The sequence below is a fragment of the Salpingoeca rosetta genome (genome assembly GCF_000188695.1).
Source record: "Salpingoeca rosetta unplaced genomic scaffold supercont1.9, whole genome shotgun sequence".
NCBI classification, from domain to species: domain Eukaryota; class Choanoflagellata; order Craspedida; family Salpingoecidae; genus Salpingoeca; species Salpingoeca rosetta.
The window spans coordinates 1,464,977-1,487,425 of record NW_004754925.1 but is presented as its reverse complement, the minus strand read 5'-3'; the positions used below and the strand labels follow the sequence as shown (position 1 = coordinate 1,487,425).

The following is a 22,449-nucleotide window of genomic DNA, read 5'->3' as shown; positions in this document are numbered from 1 at the left end:
GTGTGTGTGTGTGTGTGTGTGTGTGTGTGTGTGTGTGTGTGTGTGTGTGTGTGTGTGTGTGTGTGTGTGTGAGTGTGTGTGTGTGTGTGTGTGATGTTGAGTGGAAGAGGGATGCAGGGTGGAAGCGCAGTGTGCATACACACGCACAAACACACATGTCCACACAAGTACACACATATACACGCAAGTACATGCACGTACACGCAAGTACATGCACATACACGCACTCACCATGCCAGCTCAAACTCCACACTCGGTCCGTGTGACCTGTAATTGTTAGGAACAACGAACGACACAAACCCCACAGAAGAAAGAGTCACATGACGTGATGGATGAGCACAAAAGAACTGGAGTCATTGCACACCACCACAGTTCCAGCCGTGTCAGTCGTACTTATCACGTTCACACACACACACACACACACACACACACACACACACACACACACACACACACACACACACACACACACACACACAACACACGCACACCCACACACAACACACAACCACCGTCTCACTCACTCACCAGACAGCACCACTTGCTGCCCTGCTTGTGCCTCTTCCTGCTGCTTCTTCTCATCCGCCATGGTTTGCTTGGGGCACGAAAAGTTGTGTAAATCATTAACGAGGTTTCCTCAATGACGCCAAACTCGTTTGGGAAGCGTTGCACAACAACGAGGTGATGATGCGAGATGTTGGTTTGAGATGGAGACCTGAATTGAATGAAGTGCAATGATGATGACGATGGAGGTGGTGACATGATGAGGGGCAAGCAAGGTGCTGAGTGCCCCCTCCCCCACTTGCTTGGGTGGTGGCTGGTTGGTGAGGGTTGTGGATTTGGGTGGCTTTGCTTGTCTGTGGCAATTGTAACAACTGTAATGTGGCAAGTCTGTTTCACCAATTCACGTTCTCAGCCTGTTTGTTTCCCCTCTGACCTACCTCCTCCTCCTCTGACTCGTCGCCACTTGACTCGCACAACTTACACACACACACACAGAGTATATGCATACTCACGCAGTCTCTCATTCCCCACACGCATTCCACACACACACACACACACACACACACACACACACACACACACACACACACACACACACACACACACACACACACACCTCTGCACAAACGCGCGCACGTTCAAAGCACAGACGGAGGCGGCCGGTTGTCGTCGTTTGGTCACACCACACCCCGACCACCATGCCACCAATGGCGGCTAGATTGCCGCTGGCCTGGCTGACCTTGGCTCTGCCGCTGCTGGTGCTGCTGGTGGCGGTCCCACCAAGCCCAACAGCAGCAGCATCTGCCACACAGCCGGCCACAGATGCGGCCACGCAAATCAACGTCACTGCCATGATTAACCAGACGCTTGTCGCAAGACAGACACCGCGCACCCTCCGAATCGGCTACATGGCCACGAGGTTCGTCGTGTGCTCCGATGTTCCTGACATGTGCAGCTACTTGGCGTCTGGGATCCGACTTGTCGCAAACTGTACCGCCCCCTGTCTCTACGTACCTGCTTCAATCATCCACTCTTCACCATGCTTCGACCGCATGCTGAAATGTGTTAAACGTGCACGTGCACTCAAACTCCTCGACCTTTGCTTGCTCGACGTCACGATCACTCGTGTGTGTGTGTGCGTGTGTGTGTGTCTGTCTGTCTGTGTATGTGTGTGTACGTTTGTCTGTGTGTCTGTGTGTGCCTGTGTCTGTCTGTCTGTGTCTGCGTGCCTGTGTTTGTCTCGCACAAACACACACACTTTCTCTCCGTCTGTGTGTTATCGCAGGAGCTTCTATGGCAAGTTTGTGATTGGCGGGTTCCTAGCGGAGCTGATCATGCGGGCAGCCAACGAGTTCTGGCAAGCGCAAGGGGACCAGATCCAAGTCGAGGTGAGTGACATGATTCATCCCATCCAGTGCACAAATGGGATCACGCCAGCGGCGTGGGATTGACTGAGTGAACAACGTGCTGGTTCTTGCATGATACACGCTCGAGTGGCGGGCGCCTGAGCTATGCATACACTGCGCTGCTGCATTGTTGTTGTGCTTCTTTGTTTGTTTGTTTTGTTTACCTCGAGCGCTTCCTCAACCCGCACCCGCCTACGTCTCGCATGCTCACCGACTGCTTTGTTCTGCAGCTCGTGTACGGAGAGGCGTCCACGACCACAACAGAGTCTGCCAGCACGCGCTGCGCTGCAGTTGCCAACCAGCTCGTGCAGGAGGATGTGCACGTGGTCATTGGCCCACCATCCAGCGCATGCTCCCAGCCGTCCGCCGCCGTTTTCGGGCAGGCAGGCATCCCTCAGGTGCGTCGCTTGTGCGTGTGCGTGTCTGTGTCTGTGTGCCTGCGTGTCTGTCTTGTCTGTCTGTATGTCTGTGAGCATGTCTTCATGTGTTGAGATGTGACGGTGTGGCTGTGTGTGTGTGTGTGCGTGTGCAAGCTCTTTACTGCCTGTCCCTTTACCGCCTGTCTCAGTCCGCACCTCCCAACACAAATGTATGCGCCTGCTCCCCTTCACCTCCTCTGCAGATCTCACACAGCGCCACCTCCCAAGCGCTCAGCGACAAGGACACCTTTCCGACATTCTTCCGCATCCCACCGTCGGGTACGAACACGATGTGCGTGTGCGTGTGCGTTTGCATTCGTGTGTGTGCGTGTGTGTGTGTGTGTGTGTGTGTGTGTGTGTGTGTGTGTGTGTGTGTGTGTGTGTGTGTGTGTGGTGTGTGTGTGTGTGTGTGTGTGTGTGTGTGTGTGTGTGTGTGTGTGTGTGCATCTCTCCCCCTCTCTTCCCGTATCTCTGTGTCTGCGTGGGTGTCTCTATTATTTACGCCCCACTCGGCGCTCCACAGCATTGACCGCCAAACTCAAACTCCCACTCATCCTGATTTGCGCGCTGTCCAGATGCGCGCCAAGCAAAAGTGCTTGCAGGCATTGCCGCCGGCTGCAGCTGGTCCTCCATCGGCATCATTGGTGCGCTCGTTTGTTTGTGTGTGTGTGTGTGTGTGTGTGTCTGTGTCTGTGTCTGTGTCTGTCTGTCTGTATCTGTGTCTCTGTACTAGTGTGTGGCATCGTGGCCCTGCATCATTTTGCACACACAATGCATGCACGAGCACCGCAGTCGCCGCTACAGCTCATCTGCACACGTGCATCGACAGCCACGACGGACGCGTGGGGGCAGGGCCTGGTCAACACGCTGTACACGGAGCTCGCCAAGCAGAACATCACCGTCGGACAGCAGCTGCTCCTGCCACAGGTTTGTTGCATGTCTGTGTGCTGGGGGGTGGTTGTTGGGGGGTTGTGGGCTGTGGAGTGTGCGTGTGGCGTTGAGTTGCGACATGAAATGCATTCAGCTTGCGTCTTTGATTGAACGCAGGCCCTTCTCACAACACACACGCATACACGCGCGCAGGGCCGACCGCTGGAGAACATCACGGCAGAGTTTCAACAGTACAAGCGCAGCAGCGTCTCCAGCGTCAACATCCTCATCGCCCTTCGCGTCAGTTGTTGTAGGCATCTGTCTTGCATCATGATGCCTGCGTGCATGCAGGCATGTTCGCGAAGAGGTTGAGGGGTAGAGGCAGCAACTTCCCTGCCAAATTTGGCTCCGCTGACAACAACCTTTCGCTGCATGTGTGCGCTTGTGTTTCCAGGAGGATGCCATCCAGTTTGTGAGCGCGGCCATCGCTGTTGGCATGACGGGTCCAGGGTGGACATGGCTTGGTAAGAGATTAGCCAAAAGCCAGCGAAGTTGAGTGTGGTGTTGGGAAATGACTGAGTGCACATCCTGAAAAAGAGGCCACCAACAACTGTAACGACGCGTCTCATTCCCACGCACTCACGCTCACACTCACTCACTCACTCACTCACTCACTCACTCACTCACACTCACACTCACACTCACACTCATATACACATACACGCGCACTCACTGGACAGCCTCTGACGGGGTTGCGACGAATACGGGCATCACGAGCGACCTGCTCGAGTTCATGGCGGGCATGGTTGGTGTGCAGCCCCTCTCTGTCAGCGGCCCGCTCAGCACCGCATTCCACACCTTCCCAGACAGGTGCGTGTGTGCGTGTGTGCATGTGTGTGTGTGTGTGTGTGTGTGTATGTCTTGTCCGTTCGTGTCGACAATGGTGCGCGTTCTTGGCTGACGTGTGCGTGGATGCGTCTCTGATACGCTGCCGCATGGACGCTTTTGAAGAGGCTCCCCCCCCCCTTCCAATCGCTTGCTCACATGCAGTTACATTGCTCCTGTCTTGCATAACACCATTGACACGAATCCCCGATCTCTGTACCACCACCACGTACACCACCTCCACCACTGATTATCCACGCCATGCGTTGCCTGCATGCACGGAGCAGCCTGAAGTATTCTGCGTATGTACAGGACACGTCCATTCCCAGCTTCTCCTCGCGCCTCTTTGACGCCGTCAGCGCCGCCCGCATCGCTGCAAACACAGCGCCCCACTGGAACGGCACGCACGCAGACAAGCAGAGGTTCTGTCGCAACTCTGTGTGTGTGTGTGTGTGTGTTGGAGGTTGCTTTGGGTTGTGTGGCGATGCTTCTGCTTGCTGCCGTTCGTGCCGCTGCGTATGAACTGAACAAACCACCCTCAACAATCACCTCACGTGCGTGCCCTCTTCTCTCCGCACCATCAGAATGATGTTGTCGCAGCTGCGGTCGTTCAACTCCGTTGCCTCGGGCATCCCTGGTGCTTCCAGCGAAACCATCTTCTTTGATGACAAGCAGGTATCCACCATTCTATCCACCATGCACCGTGCTCTCGGGTGACGTGTGTGGGGGGGGGGTCGTTGCCGACATTGATCTCTTGCTCCATGTGCACCAGTGGTATCCGGCACACGATGCAGCAGCAGCACCATTGCGACAACGCGCCTCGTGCCTGTACATCACACAACTCTATCCACCCGATACTCCCGACCCATGACAGCGATCTCAATCGCAACCATCATTTCAACGTTAGTGACACCCATGGCCCTGCCTCTGTTCACTCTCGCGCTTGCAGGACGGCCCTGCGTTCTACGAAGTGGTGAACGTCGTTGATGCTGCTTACGTTCGTGTTGCACTCGTCGAAGCAGGCACTTTTGCTCCAACCAACGTACGCAAACCTTTTGTGTTTGTTGGTGTGCGTGCGTGTGTGTGTGTGTGTGTTTGTGAGTAGGTGACCCTGTGGAAGATGTTATGGTTGCCGGCATTGCTCTGTTCAACACACCAACGAGGGGTGCGACCAGAGCTGCAACTCGTGCATGCGCCCATGAATGAACTTCAATCACAACTGTTCACGCACTGCCGTGTTATTGCTGTGTCGTCGTCGTGGTGATGTATCGTAACGCCAGACGCCTGTGCAATGGGCAGATCCGACCAGGACCGGCTTCACGTCGTGCCCATCCCAACTGCCTCCCCGTGAGTGCAGCAAACACGCTCACGTATTGTATGACGCGAAATGATTCTGGATATATAGCAGTGATTTTCGACATTGCAACCGTCACACACTTACACACACACACACGCACGCACAACCTGGCTGCGCTTCACGCTTGTGTCCACGACAGGCGAACCCGTCCAAGGGGGCACGTCCGACATCAACAACTCGCTTGTGATTGTTGTTGCCCTGCTGGCCGTTCTATTTGTGATTGTCACCGTCGTCTCCGTGATTGCCTACAAACGCAACAAGTACGTACACCCATGCGCGGCGTGTGTGTGTGTGTGTGTGTGTGTGTGTGTGTGTCGGTCGTTGTGGGTGATGCTGCTATGCTCTTCCCCGAAAGTGCACTGCCTTGCCCTGACGGTTTGCGTATGATGCGTCTATATTTCTGACGACACCAGGGTGAAGCAGACACCGCACGACTTCTCCGAGGACCTGAAGGAGACGGGGCTCGGCACGGATACCGACGTCCTGCTCCCCGTACGTCCATTCCATGACACTTGATGCCAGTAATTTCCATTTAACAGTCGCACATACACATACGTGTGCACGCATGCGCAGCAGAGCTGCATGCAGGCAGCGTGACATATTGTGACAATCACTTCGCCCTAACACCGTCACGTCACCACCATGACCCTATCGCCACCATCACCGACACACCCGGCAGCCGCAAGAGCTGCGACGCAACACGATCAAGATTGGGGAGAAGCTTGGTGCTGGCCACTACGGACAGGTGTTCAAGGGCTCGCTCGACCAGTCCCTGGCAAGGGGTCTTCCCCACCGGCAGGTTGCAATCAAGGTGCGACACAGCGTAGCCGGTTATGCTCTGTGTGTGTGTGTGTGTGTGTGTGTGTGTGTGTGTGTGTGTGTGTGTGTGTGTGTGTGTGTGTGTTGTGGAGAGCATCCAAGAGTGACCGGCTCCAAGGTTTATCGCCTTTGAACCACCACTCTTCGTGTCATTCGTATCGTTCAATTCATCCCCCTCCACATCCTGCTGTGCCGTGCAGATGTGTCATGATAACGCGACAGCACAAGACGTCACGTCTCTGCTGAAGGAGGCGGCGTACATGGCCCAGTTCAAAGGACACGTCAACGTACGTGCCACACACACACACACACACACACACACACACACACACACACACACACACACACACACACACACACACACACACGCAGCCACATTCACACAGACACACATGACACGTTGGTGTTCACGTTCTCACATCCCACCTGCCCATATGACTCATCAACTGAGTTCACCAATATCGCCTCACACACACACACACACACACACACACACATGCCCTCATCTTTCCACCCACTGCCTTTCCGCTTCCAACCCTCACACATCCATGGCAGGTGGTTGGCCTGGTTGGCGTTGTGACGCGCGGGCGGCCCGTGATGGTCGTGATGGAGTTCTGCGAGCACGGCAGCCTTGACCGCTATCTGCGCACCACCTTCCAGCGCGTGCAGCTGTCCTTCATCTCCAAACTTCGCATGGTATCGTGCATGTTGGCTGGATACGTACAGGGGCAACGGGGATTGGGGCCTCCTGCGTGTGGTGCTGCCTCCTTCACACGGTGTTGCTGAGAGCGTTGTTAGAAGTGGGCTCTCTCACGCACACACTCGCTCACACATGCACTCACTCATGCATGCACACACTCACACTTTATCGCACTGTCTCTCACATCACACACGCGCGCCCTCCCGTGTGGTGTGTAGGGCTTGGATGTGGTCGAAGGCATGTGCTTCATCAGCAGCAAAAGTATTTGTTTCACATATTCTGGCAGCTTCTTTTGTGTTTTTTCGCACGCACGAGCCATTTCCACCGTCATCCGCTTTGATATGTGCGCGTGTGCATGGAAGCGTCAATTGCAAGCGTGATTTGCATGCGCGCGTGCGCGTGCATGTGCGAGTGTGTGACGCCATCCTGCCGCTAACGGTCTCTGCTGCTCGCCACAGGTGCCATTCATCGCGACTTGGCGTGCCGAAACATTCTCGTCACGCAAGACTTCGTCTGCAAGGTTGTGCACACGCGCGTGCTGCACAGGAAGAGAAGAGCTTGTTTCCAGTGAATGTGTCGGCAGTTTTGGAAGTGCACTCGCACCCGAAGCATGCTCACACAAATTCCATCAAACAATGAACAAACTCTTACACAACCACACACACTCACATAATTGCTTGTGGCACAGATCACTGACTTTGGACTGGCGCGGAAGGAGACGCACTACACATCCACGTCGCACACGGTGCCCATCAAGTGGACTGCTCCAGAAGCCTTGGTTGGTCACCAGTGCCTGCCAGCAAGATGGATTTTGTGTAGCTGCCACACGCTCTCGTCCAACCTCTCAGACATTCGGCCTCACGATGCATGCATGCCCTCACTCCCTCACTCCCTCACACACACACACACACACACACACACACTATCTCTCTCTCTCTCTCTCTCTCTCTCTCTCTCTCTCTCTCTCTCTCTCTCTCTCTCTCTCTCTCTCACACACACACACACACACTCTCACACACTCTCACACACACACAATCACGCGCATGCGTGTCCAGTCGAAGGGACGGTTCAGCACCAAGTCGGACGTGTGGAGCTTCGGCGTGTGCATGTGCGAGATTTTCCTCAACGGTAGCTCGCCGTATCCAGGACAGTCCAACGAGGCCGTGCGCGTTGGCCTCACATGCGGCTACCTCAGGTTGCAAATGCCGTGCCTATGTGTGTGTGTGTGTGTGTGTGTGTGTGGTGTGTGTGTGTGTGTGTGTGTGTGTGTGTGTGTGTGGTGTGTGTGTGTGTGTGTGTGTGTGTGTGTGTGTGCGTCTGTCTCCGTCTGTCTGTTTGTATCAACGCGTATGCAAGTTAACGTGTGCATGCTTGAGGATCCCTTCGCATGCAGCGCGCCCGCGCTCACGTCCATGTGCAATGCACAACTGTCGATCATCACCACCGCAGACACCCGCAGGTGCCGGGGATGCCGGACAACCTCTATGCCATCCTCAAGAAATGCTGGGCAGAGGTACTGACCGGGGCCAATGGCCACAGAGGGCGCGCGCGCGCGCGTGTGTGTGTGTGTGTGTGTGTGTGTGTGTGTGTGTGTGTGTGTGTGTGTGTGTGTGTGTGTGTGCGAGAGAGAAAGAGAGACGTGCACACAGACAGGGAGACACACACGCACATTTGCCTTGTTTTCTCTGGTTAACTATGGCTTCGGGCAGGTTGCCTTGATATGCGTTGTGCATACACATCTCCGCTTCCCCTGAACACCTTCGCCTTGCTCATTCCCTCATTCTCTCCAACATCACCTCGGTCTACTGTTCTTCTTCCGTCCAACCCGCAACACCCCTCGAAACAATTAGGAACCTGAACACCGCCCCACCTTTGCCGAGCTCCGACAACAACTTATCTATTTGGTGCGTCGTTGTTGTCTCCCGCCTTCTACTCTACGCATTGGTCAGCTTGTGTTTCTAGCATGAGTTGCGAGCGCGCGCACGTGCGCACCAGTCAACAGCATTCAATTGCTCACGCCACCTTTTTCTCGTATGTGTGCGAATGTCTACATGTGCGCCTCTGTGTGTGTGTGTGTGTGTGTGTGTGTGTGTGTGTGTGTGTGTGTGTGTGTGTGTGTGTGTGTGTGTGTGTGTGTGTGTGTCGGCTGGGCAGATTGATGACGACCCTGCACTCTCCATGCTGCGGCTGCAAGAAAAGGCCATTCACAGCGACTCTGTGTAAGCGCGCATGAAGTTGCAACATCGTGCTTGGTTCCGTGAGCACAGTCACATCAGCCTCCTGCTTACATGTTTGTCTGTGTGTGTGCTCATTTCTGCTTGCTGCCATAATGTGTGAACGCCACAGGTCCATGAATTCAAGTCGAAACAACTTGGCTGCCTCTATGGAAGGTATGTCTGGCGTCATTCTCCCGATACCCGTGTCACATCACGTGCTTGCCGAATGGTGTTTGCGTCCACGAACCCAGCCCGCCTTGTGCCCGTGAGTACGCAATGCACGCTATTCACACACGCGCGCACACACACACACATACACACACGTGCACATGTTCGCCGTTGACTGCCAACTCAGGGCGGACATCACGGTCCCCGAGTGTGACGGAGAACACGATAGAGACGTTCACAGCTGTTGGCATCACAGAGGAAGCTGACATCAACCACGATCATGATGACGATGGTGAAGGCAATGATGATGGTGGTGGTGGTGGTGAAGGCGATCGCGCTGGCGATTCTGACGACGAACATGGTAATTGTGATTCCACGAGACACGCCACGCAGCAGCAACATGCCCACTCACCCGCCGTCATCACCATCCAACCTGATGACGGTATCATGCGGACAACATCGCCGCACATGAGCAATTCCGGATTTGTTGCGCAGCGCCCCTATTCCGACCAACGCGCAGACTCCAGCTTTGTTTGAGACGTGTGTGTGTGTGTGTGTGTGTGTGTCTGTGTGTCTGTGTCTGTGCGTCTCTGTCTCTGTCTATCTGTCTATGGATGTGTGTCTACTTGTGTGGGAGTAATTTTGATTGTTTTCTCTGGCGATGTGCCTGTTTTGCTTGAGTTTTCGTAGCTGACATGTACACTGCTGATGTGCTTTCTTATTTCCGCTCATCCAACCCATCCATGCTTCGTTCGTTGTCGTGTGATGTCATGTGCTGGTTAGGGTCGTGCTTCCAACCGTTATTGTCTTGACCCATCGCTTCTGTGCATTATTTTTTTCCATCCTTTTCTGTCCCTCTTGCTGCATGCATGCCCGTGTGCAGTGTGCATTTCATCCTAATATACAACCCAATCCCGGACCACTTTGACGTGCAAACTGGCACACTTGTCAGGCACACCCACACGCACACACACACACACACGCACACACACACACACGCACACACATGCACGCACACACTCATACATACACACACATGCACGCACATACGCCCTCGCGATTGGTTGATCGGTGTATTGACAACATATTGAAAGAAGTGCACAACAAACGAGCAAAGATGAGCAAGCAAGGAATCAAGCAAGCATTCAAGCAAAGAAAACATCGTGCATGCAGCAGCAAGGGCGCCCATCCAACCATTCCAAGTCCACCCATGTAGGGGCGCACATGAGCAGGCAAGGGGGCGAGAGCTACACATGCACGCGTGCGGGCAAGGGACATGTACACACAGCGGGAATCTGGGATGATCGTGCACAACTCGCAATCAACTACGCATGTTGCAACTGCGGCGACGCACGCAAGCACACAAACGCACACACACACACACACACACACACACACACACACACACACACACACACACACACACAACTAGACGGTGAGTACAGGCATCGGTTTTGCCTCTGCGGCTTCGGCGGTGTCCTGCTTCTCCTCTTCTTCTCCCTCTGCCTTGTCCCCCTTCTTCGCATCAACGGCCTGGCTCGTGGCCATGCTTGGCGGTGGGCTGCGGGGATCCTCAGGCTTGAGGGCGCCGTCGTCATCGCCCCCAGCAACAACCGCCTCACCTTCCTTATCCTCACCCTTCTTCTCCCCTGCCTCCTCCTGCTTCTCTTCCTCTCCCTTCTTCTCCTCTGCCTCTTCGCTATCCTTCTTCCCCACGGCTGTGCTTGTTGCCATGCTGGGTGGCGGGCTGCGGGGATCCTCGGGTTTGGCGGATTCGGCGTCGTTGTCCTCTGTTGACTTCTCCTCGCTCTCCTTCTCAATCTCAGCAGCTGTCTCCGCCTCCGCCTCCTTGCTCGGCTCGGCCTCTTCCTCCCCGCCCTCCGCCAGGGGCTCCAGCGTCTGTTCAATGTCCTCCTTTGTTGGGCCGCTGGCGCTTGGCCCCGCCGTGCTGGTCGCCATGCTTGGCGGTGGGCTGGGCGGACCCTCGGCATCGCTTGTCTTCTTCTCGCTCGCGACCTGCGCTTCGGCAGCGGACGAGGGGGCTGCGCTGGGGTCGACGTGCTTGTCCAGCCACTCCACGATCATGGTGTGAATCTTCTCCGACGCCTCGGGCAGCTCGTGCAGCAGGTTGTGACGGTGCTCGGGGAAGGTCACGAGCTTTTTGTCCTTGCTGCCGGCGTTGTCAACGAGGAAGCGGGAGGCGACCATGGACGTGATCTTGTCGTCCTCGCCGTGCAGGACGAGGAGCGGCGCCGTGATCTTGTCCACGCGCTTCTCCAGGTCCTCGCAGGCTGCAAGCACGGCCATGGCAAAGCAGGCGCGCATCTTGCCGTGGTACACGAGCGGGTCGGCCTTGTAGTCCTCGACTTCGTCCTTGTTGCGGCTGATCCAGTCCAGCTCGAGGCGGGTCACGCCCAGGCGGGGCGCCACCTTGTTCAGCATCTTGGCCATGCGCACGCGGCCTTTTGTGGCGGTGCGCGGGTCGGGCTTGACGGCGGGCGCCACGAGCACCATGCCGTCAACGCGGACCTGCGTGTTCACGAGGCAGGCGATGAGGCCGCCCAGGGAGATGCCCGCGAGGAAGATGGGGAGGTTCGGGTGCACACGGCGCAGCTCGCGCACCTCCGCCACCACGTCGCGCACGTACACGTCAAAGTCGTGGATGACATTGCGTTCGCCGTCGCTGCGGCCGTGCCCCACGTAGTCGTGGGCCACCACCTTGTAGTTGGCGGCGTTGAGGCGCTCGGCCGTGGAGTCGTAGCGGCGGCAGTGCTCCATGCCGCCATGCAGGAAGAACACGATGCCCTTTGGCTCGGCACTGCAGGCGTCCCACACATGCCGGTGCAGCCTCTGGCCGTCCTCGTTCACAAGCACCTTGCCTCCATTCTCGAGGCGGATGTTCCAAGTGCGCTTTGCGCGCACCGTCGATTGTCGCCGCACAGGCATGCTTGCTGTTGCTGCTGCTGTTGTTGCTTGTCGTTCTGGGTGTCAAAGAGGCGAGAGAGAGTGTGTGTGTGAGAGTGAGAGCGTGTGTGTGTGGTGCTCTGGTGCGGATGAATGAATGGATGCTGGCTGATGATGAAAGTGGGTGGAGTGGCGTCAAGCCAAGCGAAGAAGCAACAAGAGAGTGCGCAAACAGGCAATGCCGCCGAATATTTACTGAAAATGTACACAAAAGCCGTCTCCAAAATAAAAACCCCACGACACACAAAGATGTGTGTCGTCGCGTGGAAGGAAGGACAGCAGGTGGATGCGGACTGCACACGCACACACACACACACACGCACAAGCACAAGCACACGCACACACGCACAAGCACACGCACGCACGCACACACACCTACACACACACACACACACATGACTATGCGTGGGGCTTCTTGTGCTTGTCTCGCATGCGCCCGCGCTTTGGGAGGGCAAGGTGGTGGAGGCGAGAGGCATTGACGTGGAGTTGGATGGCTGGTGTTGCACCCAAGGAGATGGAGGACCGCGACGATGACGATAGCTTTGGTGACACGCAGCGCCTGCACAGACACGCATGCATACGGATGCAGACAGCACATGCAGACAGCACATGAGCCATGAGAGTCATGATGCAGTTGCAAGTGGTGCGGCTTCTGACGTTTGGGTACAAGAGATCAACCGAGCACAAGCGCAAGCGCGCATCACGTGCAAAGCAAAGCATTTCAGGACTTGACTTCAACGTACACACACACAACACACGCAACGCACCGACACAAGGACACAACACGGACACACATATCACCAACACTGCATTAATCACACACATCAGGCAATGTATTGTTGGTGTTTTGACTCACGTCAAGACGGCAGGTTGCTTTCGCTGCAAGACGGTGTTCAGCATGGCACGATACGCCGCCTCGTGGCGTTGGCTCAGCTGGTTCTTCTTTACACAGCGCCCACGGGCTGTGGTCCTACTCACCAGGGAAAAAAGCATGCAAAGCAGCGAGGCAAGGAAGCAGCGAGACAGCAGGGGAGAGGAGTGCGTCATGGAGAAGGTGCGGCCATGAGACACACACACACACCCGCCTGCATGCCCGCATACATACACACCACAGCACAGTTCGATCACCTGAACGTATCTGCGTTGGCGACAGCTTTCTTCATGTCTGCCACCTGGTCCAGGCGCTGTGATCGTGCGTGGCGCTGTTGCTCATGCTGGGCGCAATAGTAGCGGGGTGTCATTAACGATACGAAACCGTGAGAGAGGGTGTGTGTGTGTGTGTGTGTGTGTGTGTGTGTGTGTGTGTGTGTGTGTGTGTGTGTGTATGTGTGTGTGTGTGTGTGCGTGTATGTGTGTGTGTGTGTGTGATAGATGTGAACGAGTTGGGTCAGTGCAGCACACACACACGTGTACAAGTACACCTCCATGCATGCACATCTAGACGTATTCATACCTCCCCCCCCTCCCACACACACACACACACACACACACACACACACACACACACACACACACACACACACACACACACACACACACATACACATACACATACACACACACACCTTCAGGTCTTGCAGCTCCTTGAGATGCATGGATTGCTGCAGCCGGAGCAACGCCTGCCGCTTTTCCCGCTCAAAGCGCACCTCCAGCTGCGCTAGCCGCTCAGACGTCTGGTGATAAAGAGGAGGCAAAGCAAACACGTCAACCCAACAGCAGCGTCAATGCGAGCAATGGCACACGAGCGTAATTCTTGGGCATGCATGATGACAATCAGCCCTGACACAACAGCGCCCACCACCACTCACAAGCTGCTGCCGTGCCCTTGACTCCGCCTGTGCGTCCAGCTGTGCTGTGACGTGCTGGCGCGAGGCACGCCTGGATCGCTCCAGCTGCAGTCGCATGAGTGTTGCACGCCGCTCCTTCTTGGACAAGCTGCCCCTGCTCTTGCGTAATGCCGCCAGTTTCGCCTCGTGCTCTTCTCGCTCCCGCTTCTCCCGGATGGCGCGCTGGCGCTTGCGGATTCTACAAGCAAGGCACGCATTGCACTGGTGAGTCCTTGTGTGGGTTGTGGGGCGGGGGTGGATGTTGGTGGTGTTGGCGACGTTGTTGGCAGCAACACTAGCGGTTGCTGCGCGCTGCCGGCGAGGTGCCAAGGCGGGCATGGAAGTAAAAGGGCATCGACACACAAGTTGACAGGCAACCCAAACACGCAATCATTTGTGCAGCAGTAGCAAGCGATCACCACAAGGCAGCAAAGCACCAACACACGAGCCATGGCTGACCTGTTTCGCATGGCGCGAAGGTCACGCTCGTGGCGCTTGCGCACGCGATAGCCACGAAAGGCAGACTGCAATATCAACACTGCACGTGCCGTTGCCGTGTCACCACGCATCATCTTCGCGGCATACTAGAGGGATGATGACAGTGTACGAAGAGGAAAGCAGGAGAGGTGCATGCGTTGATGTGCGCGCAGGAACGAAGGGCACGGGTGAGTATTCCAGTATTGGGTGGACGTACAGCAAAGTGATCGATGCACACACGGCACCCGCAGCGCAACACACACACACACACACACGCGCACACACACACACACACACGCACGCACGCACGCACACACACACGCACATGCGTGCAACACGCACGCAGCACAACACACAAGGCATACTTCATCACACAGAGGAGCACTGCCCAAGCATGAGCAAAAACGTACGCATTGTCTAAACCAAGATGCGATGGTGCCAACAGCTCGCCGCTTCGCCTGAAACTCAGAGCGAGCCTGGTCAAGGAACGTCGCATTTGGTGCGTGTGTGCGTGTGTGTGTGTAGGTGTGTGTGTGTGCGCGCGCGCGCGTGTGTGCGTGTGTGTGTGTAGGTGTGTGTGCGCGTGTGTGTGTGTGTGTGTGCGTGTGTATGCATGTATGGGTGCGGCGTCAACACAAGCAATGGACAGTCACTCCACTCTCCAGCCAAGAAGAGGACCAAATAAGAAGCGAAAAGACAACCAAAACTGCAAGCAAGCGTGAGGACTTGAGGACAGTCGCATTTCAACACACAGGCATACCCCTGTCCCCTACAAACAGCCCCACCTTGTAACCCTTCCAGTGCTTCTGGATACAGAGTGCAGCACGCGGAATAATCTCAGCGGCTGTCTCTCCGCCAGCCTTGATGAGAAGGTCGCACACTTGCGTCAGTGCGCCTGCATTGCTTGGGCTTGCCTCAAGCTCGCCAACAGCATAATCAAGCGGCGTGCTCCTGTCATCGCTCTTGTCCAGGGCGTTCACTGCCACCGCGGGGTGCGCAAGCAGCGCAGACACGCACCCAACAGCACCGCGCGCAGCCGCCCTGTTGTTGTGGGTGCGTGTGGTTGGTGTGTGGTGTTTGCAAAATATCTTCAAAGGAAACGGGTGGTGTGGCAGAAAAGTTGCAGAAAGTCCCAGGAAAATCTATTCTCCGTTTCCTCTCTTACCAATGAAGTGCTGTTAAGCCTTGTTCGTCTTGACGGCTTACGTCCTGTCGTGTGGACGTGAAATGCAGACCGCGTGAGGGACGCCGTGATGCGCAGCGGTGTTTGACGCAAGTGCACTTGCAGCCAAATCATGCGTGACTGACATACACGCGCATGCACACCTACAAATGCACACACACACACACAAGCACGCACACACACACATACGCAAACACGCACACGCACACGCACGAACCGCGTTGTGGCGCAGTAGTGCATCCACAGATTGAAGGTCGTCATAATTGCACGCGTACATCAACGCCGTCATGTCAGACTCGTCGTGCGCATTCACATTCAAACTTTGCGGCACAACAGCCGCTGCCCGCTCTGCACATGATGATGGTTGCGTGTAAATGTTGTGCCGCATCATGACAACACGCATCACAGCAAACCAATGACAGTTGAGCGCCAGGTAGGACGTTGTGGGACAAGGCAACACCGAACAACTCCAAGGTCACGGACCGGAAGCAAGCGAGTAGGCTTTCATCTGTATGTGTGCGTTCATGACATTGTTCACGCATGTATGTGTGTACATGTGTACGCGTGTGGGGAGGTGTCGCCTTCCTCCCACACTCGTCCACTTTCACCTCACCTTGCATGATCCAAGCCCGGTAATCGAGAAGCACACACAGCATTGCAGGCTGTCTGTTGCTCGCAGCAAGCAGAACCAGAGGCACCTAAAGCAAAACAACAACCACACAACGCACAAGGTAAGAATCACGTCATGCTGGGAGCGTGGATGTTCGTGCCTTGATCGCATTTCAGGGGCTTTGCCGTCCGAGAGGTTTTGCACATTCACGCATATACAACACATAGACAACGCACATGCAACCAAAGCACAAGCGCACGCGAAGGTGTGCGCAAAGGAAAAACGGGGTGCGTCAGGTGGATCGTCTCGTACCAGAGTGTCGTCGCAGAGGAACGGGCTGAGCTCAACAAAACAGCGGAAGGTTTCAACACAACCCGCAATGATGCACGCTGACACCGCTGCAATTGTAACATCATTAATCCATGCATGCATGCATGCATGAATTGATAGGTTTGCAGTCGTTACGCATGAGGGCGTTGACTCTCTGGTTTCCCATTGACATGCCACTGTTCATATACATGCACACTTGTACACGCGCGCAAATCAGTCCACATCCACATGACAACGTACGCGTGAGAGTGTCCGTGTCCTCGGCATGCATGTCTGCACCGCTTTGGACGAGAATCCGACAGATAAACGCGCCCTTTCGCTGCGTCGCCGCCCACAGCAGCGGTGTCCGTCCCTGCAACGTGTGTGGTGTGTGTGTGTGTGTGTGTGTGTGTGTGTGTGTGTGTGTGTGTGTGTGTGTGTGTGTGTGTGTGTGTGTGTGTGTGTGTGTGTGTGTGTGTGTGTGTGTGTGTGTGTGTGTGTGTGTGTGTGTAAGTGTGTGTGTGTGGGGGGGGGGGGTTGTGGGTGTGTGGGTGAGTGGAAATGTGTAAGTGATTGAGGGTGTGAATGAGAGTGTGTGTGTGTGCTTATTCAAGAAAAGAGACGACCGTGAGTGTAAGGACACCCTGAGCACCAGCACAAGAGGATGGTCGCAGAATCAATGCACCACCTGTGCGTGCTTACATTTCTGTCTTTGACGCCGACAGCAGACTGATCGTGCGCCACGAGCACGCGAAGACACACGAAGTGGCCATGTGCAGCAGCACTGTTGCGCACATATGTGTGTGCGTGTGTGTGCGTGTGCGTGTGCGTGTGCGTGTGAGCGTGCGTGTGCGTGTGCGTGTGAGCGTGTGTGTGTGCGTGTGTGTGCGTGTGTGTGCGTGTGCGTGTGCGTGTGCGTGTGCGTGTGCGTGTGCGCGTGAGCGTGCGTGCGTATGTATGTGAATGCAACGTGAAGAAACGACGCATCATGAATGAACGTTGTCTGGCACTTTCACATGACAACAACACATCTTTTGAGGACTCACTGGTGCGCGGGTGTGAAACTGTCAATGTCAAGGCGATGTGCATCCGCCCGGGCACACATGAGCACGTGTGCAGCCTGCACCACACACAATGCAAGGGTGCATTCCAAGAGGCGTCGTCAGTGAAGGTGGTACACGCATTCACACCATTCACACAAACTCGCGCTCACAAGCACTCGCTCACAACCTCACACAATCGCCCACCACCAACCCCCCCCCCCCCCCAAACACACACACACACACACACACAACCGCGCGGTTTGTACCTCTGCACTGCCGACGGCGCATGCCCAGTGCAGCGGTGTTCGACCGTCTGAGTCTTCTGCGTGCACATCTGCTGCTGGATGGGAGAGAAGACCTTCAAGCATAGCAACGCGGTTGTTTGCAGCAGCTAAATGCACAGCGAGTTGGCCCTGAAACGAGATGACGCAATCGAAGTCATCGTGTCATGTGAGACACTGCTCAAACAAAGCTCAACCACACATACACTAAGATAGACATTCATCCCAGCGGGGTGCCTCAACAGCACGCGACAGCACAACCACGCCAGCACCATGACGGCACACGCACACACACACACGCACACACACACACACACACACACACACACACACACACACACACAGGACAAGGCGTGGACAGCTGGCAAACACGAACAAAGAGCAGGCTCGCATGCATGCGCTGTTGATCGACGCACGTGTTGGTCGGGTGCAGTCAGAAGCTGGCGTGCTTGTGCGGAGCGAAGAAGCAGCAGCATGCAATCCAGGTGACTCAGTTCACGGCACTTGGAGGATGGGGCCAGTGGACCGCCTGTCCTGTAGCGCCGGCGACGATGACAGCGTTTCAGCCGCTGTTTGAAGGCGCGATTGTCCCGCAGGGTTGCAAAGTCTTGGATGCAGAACGACGCGCTGCTTTGTTCGGCTGCAGCTGCGTCACGTTTGGAGCTGTGCTTGTTCTCTGCTGTCCGCTTGCTCACGTCTTGCTGTCGTTGACTATCACTGCCATTGATAATATTGCCTGTCTCACTCACAGGTGCTTGCGTTGTATCACAACCATCATCATCGACACTATCGCGCCCATGCCCGCCACCATGCAGTTCTGTATTGCTGCCACTGCCATTACCGTGCATGGCATGTGCTGGGTCGCCTGCCACGTGTTTACCTGGCCGGGAGATGCTGGTGCTGCTCATGGAGGTCACAGTTGTGCTCGGAAGCAGCTGCGAAGGTGCACTTGGCCACACAGCGCTGGTGAGCAGCGGGGTTGCCGACCCAACAAGGCAGGCGCTGGGTGTGTGTTCGTCGCCGTTTGGGTTTGAAATTGCGCCAGGCTTGTTGTTGGTATTGTGGTTGCTCTGGGCTGCCGGCCCTGTGTTGTGCTTGCACGCTTGTTGCTCGCCCATCTTTGATGATGGCGAGTCCATTGCCTGCATGCACAGATGATGCAACGCGGTGTGCTGCTGGAGATCGCACCTCGTCGGGTCTGCACCCGCCTTGAGCAACACCTTTAACACGCGCGCCCGGCCACACTGCACCGCCCAGTGCAGCGCCGTCAACTGCGTACACGTGTGTGAATAGGTGAATGTGTGTGTGTGTGTGTGTGTGTGTGTGTGTGTGTGTGTTTGTACGTCTGAGAGCTTGCACAAACAATGGCCTTCGGCGCATCCGTGAACGAGTACGTGCACACACGCACGCGCAAACACATGCACACAAGCGCACACGCACACGCATGCAAACCCACACACTTACGCCTTGATCATCCTGGCAATGGATCAGAGCTTCGAGGGATTGAGGGCTGAGTGTGTCACGCTGCTGTAGCAGCACCTTGGCCATGGTAGGATCGCCGTGCACACATGCCCAGTGCAATGGCGTCACACCGGCGTCGTCCACCTGCATCAAGGACGATCACACAACGTGAACGCAACACAGTGAGTGCACCCGTTTGCATGTGCTCGTGTGCTCGTGTGCAACATCAGCAAGATCAGCAGCAGCACATGTGTGTGTGTGAACGATAGAATGCTGATGGCTGCACACTGCTAAACGCATATGTGCACAAACGAAGCTCATGCAGCAAAGCGTCAACGAATGCGCACGCACACTCGCGCACACCACACATACACACCACACCACACACACCACACACACACACATACACATACACACGCGCACAAGCACGCACGTCTGGATTGGCGAGGTTGTTCGAAAGGAGATAGCCGACGATATCGACGCGGTTGAACGTCGCTGCCCAGTGCAGTGGGGACTGACCCGCATTGTCGATCACCCGGGCAGACACACCAAGGTCATGTAACAAGATGATGCCCTCCTGGTAGTTGAAAACAAAGCAAAGTACAAAACAACAACAACAACAAAAAAAAAAGAATCACAATTCAAGGGCAAAGACAAAAACGTAGCAAGAAGTACACATCACCGCACAGCGCAAGGTTATGACGGTGTGCCACAGGAGATCAAAGGTCAGCGTGAATCATAAGGTGCGACAAAGGTGCGAAGGTGAAAATTGCATACTTCTCGGCCATTGGGTCTGAGGCCAGACGCCTTGGCTTGCTTGCAGGCAAGAAATTCCGTTCGACACGAGGCCCACACACACGCGTACGCACCATAGAGTCAGCAGCGATGGCATATACATAGGCGCCGCGCCCATTCTCATCCACTGCGTGGCTTGCACTCTCGTCTGTCGTCAAAATCTAACACAAGGCAAGCAGCCGCAGGTTTAGCAACTATAAGCAGCAGCAGTGGCAGTGGTTGTCGAAGCAGTTGTGGTGGTGCTGTGGTGAGCGGTGGAAGGACGAGCGCGAGGCTCTAACGCTGCGCAAACGGCCAGCACCGGCTTTATGTAGGTACACAAGTGCGGCAGTAAATTTGGTGAGTGTTTGGCAAACCTTGCGTGCCGTGTTGACGTCATTGCTGCCCAGAGCCTTGAGAACAGGCTCCAGTGAACTAATCTCGTCTGCGAGTACAGAAGGCACGATGCCGAAGCCCCGCGAGTCAGTCGGTGTCAGGTCAACCCACAAGCGCACACGTTGAGGAAGAGATGAGAGAACGAGTACGGATGACACTGAGGATGCACACCGACAACAGTCATCAAGACTACCCATGTCACAGCTTCATGTCAAACGCGTGTTCCATGTAGAAAGGGTATTGAAGGAACATATTCAATCCACCACCAGACCACCTGGACCTATTCACTGCGTCACAAGACTACAAGAAGTCTGGCTGCAACTGCTCCCATCAATGACTCATGTCCCTTTCATCGTACCTTTGCATGCGGCAAGCATGCTGTCCAGCACATCGCTGGCGGTGGTTGAGCCGGTCATCCAAGCCCCTGCTCGTCTGCTATCGAGGGTGGAAGGAACAGAGGAGAGGCAGGTTGGGAAGAGGGGAAGAAGGGAACAACAGAGAAAGAAGAACAACAAACTCTCGCTCGTCTTTGCTGTTGCCATCGAGCATTTGTTTGCTGAAATTTCCCTGAAGACATTCGCCAATAGCACACAACAGAAGCAAGCAAGAAAGCAAGCAACCACATACATACATTCATCCCAACAACAAACAAGCAAGCAACAAGCAACCAGCTGCTGCTGTCGTCCTCATCATCACCACACACACACACACACACACACACACACACAACACTTGACGCCGCGACTGAACAATGGGCTTCTTGCGAGGACTTGCGCGCGTGGTGCTCGGCCTTGCGCTGAGCGTGGTCTTCATCATGGCGGCAGCAGTGAAGCTGTCGCCGCAGGTGAACAAGGAGGTGCACGAGGAGCTGGCCCAGGAGTTTGCGCAGAAGTACAGCGAAATCTGGATGGTGTCTGAGTTTGGCATCACCCACGAGGAGTTCCGCATGGCCATTGGCGGCCTTGAGATTGTGCTCGTCCTCCTGCTCTGGGTCCTGCCTCGCTTCAGTGCCCTCATGCTCTCCAGTATCATGGCCGGCGCCATCTACACCCACTATGCGGCGCACGACCCGCCCGTGAAGATGGCCGTGTGCGGCATCCTCATGGCGCTCCTCTTTGCCTTCATGCTCCTCTCCGGACCTCAGCCCAAGACCGGCAAGAAGAAGCGCGCTTAAACGACGCACCAGTGTCTGTGATCGTGTGTTTGTGCGTGTATGATCGTGTGTTTGTTTGTTTGTGCGTGTGTATGTGTCTGTGTGGGTAGGAGAATTGTGTCCGCCTGCGTATGTGTGCGCGTGTGGCTGTCTGTCTGTCTGTCCGTCCGTGTGTCACCTGCGTGCGCGTACTTATCCTGAGAAGGAGAAGTGCGCTCACGTGATGCGACGCCACACAGTTTGTGGGTGTGTCCTTGCTTTCTGGGTCGTGTACACGCGCTTCAAGCGGGAATACCTTCAACAACTGACAACATGTTGGCGCCAACTACACCCTTCAGTTCATTTCTGTGCATCATGATGTTGTCCTTCATATCTGATTAAGTGCATTCCTACGACTGGTTTGTTGTCTGTGCTGCGTTTTGGGTGTGTATGGCGCCTGTTGAGCTGGGACACCTGTCTCGTTTGTGTTATCCAATACAAACCAACCCAGCACAGGCAAGTCAACTCGGGTGCAGAACGGACGGTGTGAACGAGCACACACATGACCCAGCATGGAGATACAGAGAGAGAGAGAGTGTGTGTGTGTGTGTGTGTGTGTGTGTGTGTGTGTGTGTGTGTGTGTGAGTGA

General features: G+C 55.4%; 4 protein-coding genes across 4 annotated transcripts; 2 read left to right on the top strand and 2 right to left on the bottom strand.

The window, feature by feature from the left end:
- Positions 1 to 635: 635 nt before the first annotated feature.
- Positions 636 to 9,932, top strand: PTSG_04221 (TK protein kinase). The gene is made up of 28 exons (XM_004995060.1): positions 636 to 681; positions 1,154 to 1,423; positions 1,790 to 1,892; positions 2,141 to 2,308; positions 2,533 to 2,608; positions 2,905 to 2,973; positions 3,159 to 3,256; positions 3,413 to 3,499; positions 3,654 to 3,723; positions 3,940 to 4,069; positions 4,372 to 4,506; positions 4,669 to 4,759; positions 5,034 to 5,126; positions 5,365 to 5,431; positions 5,581 to 5,701; positions 5,855 to 5,933; positions 6,121 to 6,252; positions 6,461 to 6,547; positions 6,816 to 6,956; positions 7,179 to 7,221; positions 7,419 to 7,480; positions 7,649 to 7,738; positions 8,016 to 8,155; positions 8,410 to 8,473; positions 8,811 to 8,864; positions 9,115 to 9,179; positions 9,307 to 9,350; positions 9,532 to 9,932. Exons 1-28 carry the CDS (start codon positions 641 to 643, stop codon positions 9,879 to 9,881), a joined length of 2,970 nt encoding a protein of 989 aa, XP_004995117.1. The 5' UTR covers positions 636 to 640; the 3' UTR covers positions 9,882 to 9,932.
- A 466-nt stretch (positions 9,933 to 10,398) lies between these two features.
- Positions 10,399 to 12,464, bottom strand: PTSG_04220 (monoglyceride lipase). Its single transcript, XM_004995059.1, has one exon. It carries the CDS (start codon positions 12,288 to 12,290, stop codon positions 10,773 to 10,775), a length of 1,518 nt encoding a protein of 505 aa, XP_004995116.1. The 5' UTR covers positions 12,291 to 12,464; the 3' UTR covers positions 10,399 to 10,772.
- Positions 12,465 to 12,570: 106 nt separating this feature from the next.
- On the bottom strand, positions 12,571 to 20,865 carry PTSG_04219 (uncharacterized protein; the record flags this gene model as incomplete). The annotated part of the gene is made up of 21 exons (XM_004995058.1): positions 12,571 to 12,867; positions 13,165 to 13,522; positions 13,874 to 13,981; positions 14,117 to 14,333; positions 14,594 to 14,718; positions 15,022 to 15,087; positions 15,397 to 15,652; positions 15,777 to 15,820; positions 16,012 to 16,142; positions 16,408 to 16,492; positions 16,717 to 16,802; positions 16,975 to 17,086; positions 17,416 to 17,497; positions 17,760 to 17,833; positions 18,023 to 18,169; positions 18,454 to 19,308; positions 19,502 to 19,642; positions 19,932 to 20,075; positions 20,368 to 20,454; positions 20,650 to 20,717; positions 20,862 to 20,865. 20 exons carry the CDS (start codon positions 20,863 to 20,865, stop codon positions 13,433 to 13,435), a joined length of 2,922 nt encoding a protein of 973 aa, XP_004995115.1. The 3' UTR covers positions 12,571 to 12,867; positions 13,165 to 13,432.
- A 369-nt stretch (positions 20,866 to 21,234) lies between these two features.
- PTSG_04218 (uncharacterized protein) lies at positions 21,235 to 22,315 on the top strand. The gene has a single exon (XM_004995057.1). The coding sequence runs from the start codon at positions 21,420 to 21,422 to the stop codon at positions 21,840 to 21,842; it is 423 nt and encodes a 140-aa protein (XP_004995114.1). The 5' UTR covers positions 21,235 to 21,419; the 3' UTR covers positions 21,843 to 22,315.
- The last annotated feature ends 134 nt before the right edge of the window (positions 22,316 to 22,449 follow it).

What these genes read in the sequence shown, in the direction of transcription:
- PTSG_04221 (XM_004995060.1), top strand. Translation starts at nt 641, where the DNA reads ATGACGCCAAACTCGTTTGGGAAGCGTTGCACAACAACGAG. An exon ending in GTCCTCCATCGGCATCATTG is followed by an intron (nt 2,974 to 3,158) that starts GTGCGCTCGTTT and finishes GTGCATCGACAG; the next exon opens with CCACGACGGACGCGTGGGGG. An exon ending in TCTTCTTTGATGACAAGCAG is followed by an intron (nt 4,760 to 5,033) that starts GTATCCACCATT and finishes TCGCGCTTGCAG; the next exon opens with GACGGCCCTGCGTTCTACGA.
- PTSG_04220 (XM_004995059.1), bottom strand. Translation starts at nt 12,290, where the DNA reads ATGCCTGTGCGGCGACAATCGACGGTGCGCGCAAAGCGCACTTGGAAC.
- PTSG_04218 (XM_004995057.1), top strand. Translation starts at nt 21,420, where the DNA reads ATGGGCTTCTTGCGAGGACTTGCGCGCGTGGTGCTCGGCCTTGCGCTG.